This window comes from Centruroides vittatus, unplaced genomic scaffold, assembly GCF_030686945.1.
Source record: "Centruroides vittatus isolate TY-2023 unplaced genomic scaffold, ASM3068694v2 contig_596, whole genome shotgun sequence".
Classification (NCBI taxonomy): domain Eukaryota; kingdom Metazoa; phylum Arthropoda; class Arachnida; order Scorpiones; family Buthidae; genus Centruroides; species Centruroides vittatus.
The window spans coordinates 272,767-283,968 of record NW_027122360.1 but is presented as its reverse complement, the minus strand read 5'-3'; the positions used below and the strand labels follow the sequence as shown (position 1 = coordinate 283,968).

The 11,202-nt window shown below is 47.9% G+C and overlaps 1 protein-coding gene across 1 annotated transcript; it reads right to left on the bottom strand.

Moving 5' to 3' along the window:
- Positions 1 to 264: 264 nt before the first annotated feature.
- Positions 265 to 4,096, bottom strand: LOC136979211 (uncharacterized). The gene is made up of 3 exons (XM_067275153.1): positions 3,956 to 4,096; positions 1,471 to 1,544; positions 265 to 878 (listed from the first exon to the last, which is right to left on the bottom strand). The coding sequence occupies exons 1-3, from the start codon at positions 3,983 to 3,985 to the stop codon at positions 482 to 484; spliced, it is 501 nt and encodes a 166-aa protein (XP_067131254.1). The 5' UTR covers positions 3,986 to 4,096; the 3' UTR covers positions 265 to 481.
- Positions 4,097 to 11,202: the final 7,106 nt, after the last annotated feature.

Sequence of the window (11,202 nt, the reverse complement as noted above, 5' to 3'; positions counted from 1 at the left end):
CAACAAACAGGTGTTTCCCACGTCCTCGTCTCTAGTGGCTTCGGACCGAGATTAAACAAACGGCTGACCGCAAATTACCGTTTTCGCCGTATACCGATAACGGTGGAAACAAAAAAACACTTCAACCGACACCTACGGACCACACCTCCTCTCGGTAGCATACCTGACGTGGTTTCTCTTTCCGCTGTTTGCTCAGGTGGAAAAGTCTCCCGCGCGAGCGCGTCGCCGGTCGTCTCCCCCACGCGAAACCATCTAGCGTCGGTGTAATTTTGCTCGGACCAATTTTATTTTAACACACAAAAAACGTAACGGACCGACCGACGGTCCGTGCATAAATAAAAGAGCCGCCGCCGAGTCGCGGACCCTCCTCGGACGGCCGTAAAAATACAATAGAGAAGAAAATATGAACAAAAGGACGCTTCGACTGCGCGCCGACGGCGAGGTTTTCGCGCCGCCGCGCGCCTCGGTGCGGACGCGGGCGTCATAAACCTTCTTCGGGTCGTCTGATGGTCTCGAACCGTAACTCGCACGCGCATCCGCTCCTGATCAGGATGTAGTCCAGGCGCCAGTCCTCGTCGGTGCCGTGTTTTCTCACCAGGGCGTAACTCAGGCCGTATTTCTGAACGCACTTGGAGTAGGGTCGCAGCTTCTCGCGCACGTAGTTGCAGCGCTTGTCCAACACGTCGCTATGGCAGACCGTCTCGTAGAACTTCTGCGTCGAGTTACGGTCCCGATACAGGTCCATGAGTATCCCGTTAACGGACCTCCCTCCTTGGGGTTCGCTGATCTCCAACACGGAAGGACAACACTCCCTGACCACTTCGCTGGGTCGAAAGACGTAACTCCTCTTCTTCCACGACGCTTCTCGCAGCCAGTTTCTACCGAAAAGAAATGCGTTACGTTAGTTTTCCGTTTCTACGTAACGTCGTCCGACAGCGTAACCGCGTAGGCGGCGCTTACGGCTCGAAAGATTGGTAACAGAAAAAAAAGAATTTTAACCGCGTCGACCCGTGGCCGTGCCGGAAGCGAAACCGACCCGAGCGTAACGCTTCGTTACGTTGGTAGTTACGGCGACGGAAGTGGAAAGAAAGAATCCGTCCGATGGCGGTCGTTTTCGTTGCTAGGAAACCGAGAAGGAAAATCCGGAAAATTTCGTTCGAATTTAATATTTGGCGCATTTCTTTGAAGTTTCCGATCTAAGTTTTACCATTTTCTGCATTCGAGTCGATGGGACAAAGGAGAAATTCTCCCGTCGCGCCTGGCGTGGCTTTCTACGTTTCCTACTTTTATCTTCCGCGGGAAAATCGTAGAAATAGTCGAGAGGACCGATAAGACCAGGGTTAACGGCGTTACGTAATCTCCGGAAACGAATTTTTAATCGTTTCCGGACATCTCGGGCGAAAAGACGTGACGTCGCGTAGCCGTCCCCGACCGGCGCCGTCGGGGGTCGAAGGTCGCACCGGGACTCACCTGTTCCTCCTGCCGAGCTTCCATCCGTTGGGAACGTTGGGTCTGGACTGGGCGCACAGGAACGCCGACAGCAGCTGCAACGAAAACAAACGGGTCAACCTGCGACAGCCGTAAAGAGCGCGTCAAAGTGGCTTTTAACTATCTTCGTTACTCGCAGCCTCTTCCGGAATTGGTTAAGCGTAACCCGGTCTTTTCCGGCAAGACTGGTCCTTCCGGAAAAAGCTCGACCTCTCGATTTCCGAAAAGGTCCCCACGGCGCCACCGGCAAAGCCCCGGGCCACGAGAACCGGCGAGGGCGCTCGGTGTCCTTTATTCGGGGTTTACAACCAGAGAACTTCGGAGAAGGCGCTAAATCGAGGGTGGTCGGGGTCCGGGACAGAAACGCTTCCAGTTATAACGATTGTTTAAGCGAAACCCGGACGTAGAGCGATTAAGAGGCGAAAAAACCTGCCCGGGGATAAATAAACCGGGATATTTTAGGGGAGGACATCTCTTTGTTACCGTTCTTTACCCAAGAATTGGAGAAAGAACAAAAGTTTAGGAGGGACGAAGTGTCTCGACCGTGACAAAGACCGATTTACCGTAAAGAGTAGAGGAAAGGAACGTACCAGTAACACTAAGTTCATGTCGAAGGTGGAGAGAATTAACCAGTCTTCGCTCTCTCCGCGTATATATCCCGCGCGTTGCAAAAGGAGACGGCAATTCCGTGACGTCTTTATCTTTCTCTTTCCGCCGGGGGTTTCCGACGCCGCACCCGTAGCGGCAACGATATTTCTCCGATCTCTTCCGGCTCCGGAAGAGATCGGACGCCCTTCTCCGGGAATATTTGGACCGTGGAAAGTGGCCGTCTTCTTCGACGGGTCCAACGGGTTCGATTTCCTTTATCGCTTCGATAGCTGCAAACTTTCGAAACGATCAACGCTTCTTCCAAGCCACACCACGCGTTTCCCTTCTTAACCGTAAACTGTCCGCGCTTCTTTTGGTAATCGTTCGAAGCATCGGGCTTTACCGGCGGTCGAGACCCCCGAAAGTCGCTTTCGTACTGTTATCGGTGGCGCGCAAACCCGTCGCCGATAACGAAACGAAAGCGATTTTCGACCCGCCGGGCTTATCGGCGGTGGCAGTACGTTCGACACTAATTAAATAATTAACATTAACGACGATTTCCTCCTTTCGGGAAACTTAAGCTTTCGTCACCCCGATTTACTCGTCTCCTGGGCAATTCGTCGGCTTGTTTACTGGTCTGGCGACGGAGAAAGCCGCGAGGGTCCTTCCCCAATAACTGTTCTTATCGACACCCTTATCTCCGGGAAATTCCAGACCCGGAAAACTTACTTTTTCGGGAAACCGGGAATTCTCGCGGTTCTCGATGCTTTTCCCTTGCCGATTGGGAAGAAAAAGAAATCGTCGGTTCTTTTTTCCCGGTATTTGGCGGAAAAGGGTGTGGATATTGGTCTGGGGTGGAGGGTTTCTTCTGTTCCGCTTCCATTTTTCGCTTCGTTACCGCGGAAGGGGGTCCGACCGTCGGTATTCCTTGGAAAACGTCGCCATCTCCTTTCGGCTTCGTCGACCACCAGACAATCCCAGAACTGTTTTTCGTCGGACATTTAAAGAGTACGTCGAAGGTACGACCGCTTTTCGGCAGTTTTTCTCGGGGAGGCAATAGCCGGGCCCCCTTTGTAAGACGCGTCGGATTCGGAGCCACTTTTCGACCCTGTCTGGCTTTTCCGACCACTTCCCACCTCCCGTCCTCCGTCGGCTTTTCTGCCCAGGTAAACAGTTTTATCCGGGATCCAGGTTGGAATCCGGGTGGGGATTCCGGAATTCCGTTCTTTCCCCGCGCTCGAACCTCCTTTTATCCTAATAAAATCATTTACGCGTTAACGTTTCGTTTCCTTTCGCTTTGTGCGCGTCGCGTCGTCCTCCGCTCTTCCCGGCGCCGACTTTAATTCGCCCGCGCGTGGCGGTGATCGTCTTTAAGTCGCGACGGGGAGGAGCGAAATTCCCACCCGTCCCGTACCGGGTCAGAGGGAGGCGGCCGGTCCCATCCCGCGGCGCGGAGCGCGGAGGAGGCGACTCGGCGCCCGCCCCGACGCGTCCGGAGGAATAAGTAAATAAAAGAAACGTCCCCGGCTCGGCATTCCGGCCAAAGGCGCGCGGAAGGAGGCCGTCGACCTGCGACCCCGGGAAGGTCGGGGCTACGGGCGTCGGGCGACGCGCCGCCGCCTCCGCAGGAACCAAAACGGAAATTCCGGAAAAGACCGGGAACTCGGACTTCTCCGACGAAAAAAAAAAAGTAATTTTCCGGCCGTAGGCGATTTTCTTCTTCTGGCCGCGGGCGCGCTAGCGCCGATCCGGACCGGAAGAGCGGCGTGAAGCCCGGGAGGTCCGGGGCGGCGCTGGGGTTCCCCGGAAAAGCGCCCCTCTGGGGACCAGACGGAAGGTGGCGCCCGAACAGACGGACAGACGGAAAGAAAAAGCTTACCGTGAACGCGATGCCGACGGCGATTCGCATGCTGCGTGTTGCGCGGGGCGAGCGACGGCCGAATGGATGTCCCGTCCGGGCGACGTCGGAGCGGGTTTTGTTCGGTCGTCCGACCGCCCACACTCGGCACGCGGCCTGCGCAGATCCCGCCACCCGTCGCCGTCGGTAGCCACCGGAGTGTCGCTCCCGGCCGTCGGCCCCCGGGGGAGGGTCTCTGGCCGGTCCCTCCGCCCCCAACCCACGCCTTCCTCTTCTCGCCCGTCCACCGCCTCATCCGGTCCGAATGCGGCAAATACTCGGGGGCACCCGAAAGAGGTGGCCCCGAGTATTTGCCGTATTCGGCAGGTACTAAACCGACGAGGCCGGCGGGAATTACGTAATTATCACCCGACCAAAGCAGAAAATATCGTTTCTTCACCCGAAACGATGATTTTCCAGGCGTCCGTCGTCACTGCTCTTCCCTCCCCGCCCCTACATGGACAAAGTCGCGGTTTTTGTCGAATTCGAACCCCGAGCCACAGTTGACTTTCCGTTCTCTTCGGTTAATTATCCAAGATGAAACCCGGATAATCGAGCGATACCATTTGCCGATTCTGTCGGATTTCTACTCCACACCTGCAAACGATATTTTTGATTTAATTTTAAACCGGAGATTGTGATTAAATCGCATTCCCTCGAATGGCCTATCTGGACGGAAAAAACGGATTTTCCTCCCGTCCCTCCCGTTTTTCCGGCGCGATTAACGCCAAAAACGAAAACCCGCTGACATTTCTTCGCTTTCGATTCGGGTTCGATTTCGTCCCTAGGAAAATATCCAGGAATTCGAACGAAATTCTCGTTGGGTGGACGGAAGGTCGAGCGTAAGAGAGACGTGATGGAAGAGCGAGAGGCCGGTCGGGAAAATCCCTTGTGGAAAGGTGCGATTTTCCGGGTGGACCGTTCCGAAAAGCGGTGGCGTCACGGATAATCCGTCGTTCCGCGCTCCGGATAACCGGGCAACGGAGGATAGCGGCGGCGTCTTTATCGACCGTCGAGTCGTTCCCCGGGAGGAGTTTGTAAATATTTACAGATACAAAACGCGCCTTTATCCTCGCCACAAAAAGCGGAATATTTTATCACCTCGGACTTTCAATTTTGCATAAAATTTATTAAAAAGAAGTAAACATTATCGACCGTCTTTCCTTTCCGTGCTGGGGAAGGACGAAGATAGACGGTTAAACGGGAGAGCGCGCGGACTCCGGCTAATCGATGGGGATAAAATATCGCGCGCTGGTTTCACAACCGGAAGCGGAATCCAGTGTTTTTGGTCCGGTGGTTTCTCCCTGGCACGATTTAATTGGTATTTCGGTATCGTAACCGAATGGATGGAGCCCATCGGCGACGTTACGATACGTACGCGGTAGTTACGTTGGACGGGCGTGCGAGGACGCGTCAAGAGCCCGTCTAATTCGTCGTGTGTATTGTTCTTTCTACACGCCGCGCCGGATGGAGACAACTTTGTAAACGAAGCGATCGATGATCGATCTTGTAAGCAGCGATTAAGGGGAAACGAAAACCGATCGGCGGCCAGACCATTTTTTGTAACCAAGATTTTCGGTTCCCGGCACGTGACGATCGGATTTCGTATTCCACACTTTTAAGATTTATTCTGAAGCGCATCTTTATTTCTACGTGCTGCGACAGCGCGGGCGCGCGGCCGCCTCTCTTCCTTCCGTCTACGCGCTTTTACTCGATACTTTTCCATCGTTAAGGAGTGTCTTCGTCTCGTAATATACCAGAAATTATTCCATCGTCGTCGCCTTACGCGCGCCGCGTAGCTTCTACGATGTTTCCTCGATACGCAGACGAATTAACGCGCGTAACAACTCTGCGATTATTACGTGACGGCTTGGTAAGTTCCGTTTAAAGTCGCGCTAATTACGCGCCGAATATGGCTCCAACGACGTAGTTAAGAGTCGCACTCGATACGGTAGTGTTCTACGCGGCCAATGCTAGTGTGCGGTTAATGAGTAGGAGGCCCGATCCGGGTTCCAGCCGGTCCTGTAGGATAATTCTCTGGTTCCGCGTAACGCGTTACGTCGTTAATTTGTCGAGGCAAATGTAAATTTTAGAGTGTTCTTGTCTTAACGGAGAATTATGTGAGAACCTTATAGCTTCCTGTATCTATTCGTATTTTACATCGATTCCCTTAGTATTGTGTTATTTAGACTCGCGTGTCGATGGAAATTTTGTTCTGTTACGGATCCGTTATATCGTTTTCGACATCGTACTTTTGCATTTCTTTCTTTGGGGGAGTAAATAAATACGCGTAACTGAAGTGCGGACTTTATCGTATTTCTAAGAAAACACGTCAAATACTACTGTAGAAAAGTCTTCCCTCTCCAGTTCAAATTTCTTGTGAATAACCGAAAGATTATACGCGTCACAGTTATTCTCGGCATACGAAAAGAGTAATTTAGGCCGGAAGTTGAAAATAATCAATCATCGACAGTGCGTTCGAACCTGGAGCCATTCCCGTTTATTAACACGTGACTCCCGTCCGAGGTTACGTTGCCTGTTTGAACTTGGCGTGGTTACGCACTTAAGGGTAACGAACAACGATAACGCGTTTTTTAATAATTATTTACTTACAAACGATGTCATTCGTGTTCGATGGCAAAATGATCTTCGACTCTAATTCGAATTTAATAATGTGAAGAAGACGAGCGTGAGAACGGTTTATTAAGTTAATTTTAAATGTTTTTATTCTTTTCCAATTTCTATACAACGCTATACGCGATTACTTCCTTTCGACGTTCCGCTTTAGTAATAAAGTAGGTTGCCGTAGCGAGACCCCGGTAACGTATTTACGCGTTACTCCGCTGCTAGCCAGCAAACGACACTGGTGACGGACGGGTTACGACAATGGGGAAACGGAAGCGCAGGAACGGAAGTTGTTACATCGAATTCTGCGTTCTTCATTGGTTGGACTTCCCTCGATCCCGAAAGACTTAGAAAGTGCCTTTCCATTAATGAAAATCAAGAATGCGTTGGTGATGTACCGCATTGGGTATCGGCTCGAGGACGTGGGTGCATTTATTCGCTCAAAGTGCGACTAAAGTTAAAATGCTATTGAATTTCCATTGCCAGCCTCATTTAGGAAAAATAAATGCCCAATAAAACGTGCTTCTTTTTACTAACACTTTCGGTCATTCGTCTAGTAATAACACTAATTACCGCTACGTATAGCCTCGCGTTTCGTTTACGCGTGGTTCAGTCGTTGTCTTACGCCATCTTTTTTTCTCTTATATCTTTAAACGCGTTGGGTGGGATTTATTTGGACCACGCGCCTGAATACGATCGAAGTTCGATTTAGCGATTTAGACCATTTGTTCGTTTCCGAGGGGGTCGAGTTCAGACGGCAGTTATTATAGAAGCTATAATTATGAGGACGACACAAGTCTGAGTTTGACTCTTAAAGTCACGTGATTGGACGGAACGATAACGCAAAATCGCGCATTCGGTGATTGGCAGAACCGAAGAGGTGTCCGCTTATTTATGGGGAGACCCGTCGGCCGGTATCCATTGTCTCGGCAGGGCGCTATATCGAAGTTTGAAATTTGTTTTCTCCGTGGAAGTCGATCCACATTTTATGCCATAAATCTATCATAAACTTATCTCTTTTATCGAATTTTTAAAGACGTTATTTCGGGGAAGAAAAGGAACGAACCGAGGACTTCGAATCACCTCCGATTCAAATTAAAATCGAATTCGAGCGTGTTTAATACATCGGCGAATTCTATTTTCGTCAATCGTTTCGTGTCGTAATCGGCGTGACGTAAAAACAGATGCAACGAGACACTGGAGCGTGCGTCACTAGATCCGTTACACGATTACAAACCGGCGGCGCGTAATTACTAGAAAGCAAATTAAACTTTTCTTTTGGCTCCAACCTAAGCTTACGCCGACTTGTAATTAAGACGCAATTAAATCCGTCCGGACGACGCGTTGGGATGCGTTTGGACCGTCTCTTATTACGTTACGTTAGGTTTGGCCAATCAAAGGAGGCGTTATTTCTAAGGCATTCTTCCATTGACCAGACCTAACGTGACTTAACGTAAGAAGAGCCAGTCTGAGCTCGACCTTCCTGGTCGAGCGTGTATTAGGAGTCCGGGTTCGATTCTTTTGTTGTTCTCTACTATTGCTGGCTATTCGTAACGAGTGATTGAGTCGAAGTCGAAGAGGAGAAGATCGACCGACCGATAAAAAATCGCGTAGCAATTGATGCCACGTCATTTTTAATCTATTCGGTAGATAAACTTTGCGTGATTGGCTATAGCGTTATATCGAATACATTATATAGATACAGGGAGAGCAGATCGTAGGTAGAGTTAAGGAAACTATGAAATGTATAAAACACTCCATACCATAGCTTCTATGGTATATAGAACAGAGATTTTAGATAGGTTATTTCCGTCGTTACTTCGAAGGAAGTCACGGAGGAACCGCGTTTAGAATTTGAAAGTAAATTTCCGCCATTTTTGAATTATGGTCAATGTCGATCGTATCCAAAGACCATCAAGGTTTTTTCTTCGTCAAGAGACGATTTTTCCCGTTTACAGTGTCAGAAGTTAAAAATAAAATCGGCAACGCGATAATCGAATCGATCTTTTTGCGGTTTATCCATGTATATTAAGTAACGTAACCTCTTTTTCCGTTTTAACAGGTAGCGTTACGCGTAAGAAACGTCGGAAGATGTGACTTCGGGCGTAGACAAACACATTTCGAAATATTTCGTTTTAATTAATTCGTCGGCTCGAAGAAGAAAAAGTTCCGAACTTTGAAAGCGCGACGAACCAATGATTCGTGTTTAGTTTTCATTCTGTTTGTGACGTCACCGCATACGGATACAGGCCTGGAATAATTCGAGAGTATCAACAACCTTTAATTCGTTTATCTTCTGTCATCTGTGGTAATTGTTGACAACCTCGTCGAATTAGTTGAAAACCGCCGCTCGTCCCCCTCGTACCAGCTTAAATGACGTGTAAATAGCCACGCGCCGACAATATCGAACCTACGGGAATTAAAATAGAGAATTTAACCGCCTTCTAGGAGCGAATTCCCTTCCTTTCGACCTTTACTCTTCGTTACCCTGTGAAGTGGCTTTCCCCTGGCGTCAACCGTTACGAAAGGAGAAACTATCCCCTTCGACTCTGTCCGATCGGTGACGTAGAAAATTGAACGAGAGGTGTCACGGTAGCTTTTATATTGTGTTATTGTAAGTGAAAACCCGAGTAGTTGGTCCGTTAAAAACGCCAAAACGACTAGCCACCCAGGTATACCGTACGGGCAGCTTTCGTTACGGATATGTATACAGTCATCCTTAGATGACGTATTTTTGTTATTTACGATATTATATAATAAAGTTACATCCCCGGAACCGAACCCGCGACTAATCTGTTCGGTCTAATCGAAATTTACGTCACGACACAGGTAGGGATGGGTTCCTCTCGAAAACAAGTGTGTGTCTGTCAGGTGGTTTCTGCGCTCCGTTTGTTTATTAACCCTTTCGTTTTGTGTTAACTGTAGCGATTGTTACGTAACAACGGGGTGTAGAGTTCCCTCTGCGCTACATCCAACACTCTGTGACGGATGGATAGAAGGTGACGAAGAAATTAATTTGGGGGCGAAGCCAACGTCACCCACGTCATCCGGCTCGGTAAGAAACTGCAAAACGTAATACTTAGTTGGCGTCGATTCCCCCAATTACGAAGACCCCCGACTCTTTAGAAATTTCTAATCGATAAAAAATTAATTTGGCCATTATATAAAAAATAAATAAATAAAAGAAGGAATTTTATTGACAAGCTGTCGTTTCATAACTCTACAAATAAATCAAATAATAGGAGAATCTTTTATAGAAGGGAGGAAGGGGAAGAAATATTAAATGTACGCTATAGAAAGGCAAATGACTAGAAATTGCCTGGAGTCAAAATTCGTTATTTTTAGCTAAATACGCCATTGAAAATACCTTCAAAAAGAGACGAAAACACCGGCTTCGGCTTTAGAATGTACACAAAAACAGCTGAAAACATAATGAAATATTATGAAACCGGGATTTATAATTTATGTAAATTAGCTCTCGACTCAAAAAATTAATTATTAATACTTTATTTTATTCTTCATCGCATTGGCAGCCGAAAAATAAGATAAATAAGTAAAAAAATGACGATCCGAATTTCAATATGGCGCCCAGAGTCGACGTGGCGGAGACGAGCATTTTTTTAAATAATTTACGATAGAAAAACGTGTTACGTGACAGAAAAAGCGGGCGCGGGTCCCATTAATTAGTTGTTTTTGCCGGGATGTGCTTCGCGACCCCGTCGCTGGTACTCGATGGGAAAAATCCCTCCCGACCTAACCGGAATCGTATCACGTGAACGGATCGCGAAGTCCCGCGGCGAGTCGACCGATTTACGTTCCCTGGCCGTACTTTTTCATTTGTAAAACGTGGGAAATAACACGGCTCCGGGTAATTTAACCTAAAATATGTGGAACGAAAGGTCGATTTTCCGTCCTTTCCATCGCCGTTTCCGCCATTAAATCGGGGGAAGGGGAAAGGGCAAAAATGCCCATCGTCTGGTATCGTACTGGACGAGATTAAAGAGACTTCCGTTCTGCCTTCTACGCGTATCCTTCCGCCTTCGTTTAGACTTAAGCCGATTTAAGCCGGCGGCTAATTCCTGTTTAATAAGGAATCGGATGGTAAACGGAGATACAAATTGATAATTAACTCTCTATAAATTTGTAAAATGCTTAATCGCTTGTTGTAAACAGTCCATTTAATCTACTTTTACAATTCCAGATAGAATAAAGACAGTTTTTTCCTTTGTTTTCTCCCGTTTCCGGATTTTTTTTCTATTTCCAATCGCGGCGCGGTCTTGGTAAAAAAAGAAGAAAAAAAAACAATTAGTTTCCACACAACGACAGAAAATTATTTTAATAATTCCAACGACATAAATGTCGTCCGTTCCGAAAGACCCGGTAGTAACGCGTGGCGTAATAACCCGCCGTATTTCCGTTTCTGCGACATCTGGTGACGAATTATGGAAATAGCTTTTTATGCAAACTTTTTTTTACCCAAAATTGATATCAGAATTCGATAAGACGTACCGTACAAGAAATATTTTATTAAACTAATTTTTTAATTAAAATTTTAAAATATATTTAATCGACAATTAAAATTCTTAAGTTAATTTTTAAATTAA

Coding starts and splice junctions, on each gene's coding strand:
- LOC136979211 (XM_067275153.1), bottom strand. CDS start 3,985: ATGCGAATCGCCGTCGGCATCGCGTTCACG. Junction 1,545..3,955: donor CCGTCGGCATCGCGTTCACG/GTAAGCTTTTTC, acceptor TTTTCGTTGCAG/CTGCTGTCGGCGTTCCTGTG. Junction 879..1,470: donor AAGCTCGGCAGGAGGAACAG/GTGAGTCCCGGT, acceptor TCTTTTCGGTAG/AAACTGGCTGCGAGAAGCGT.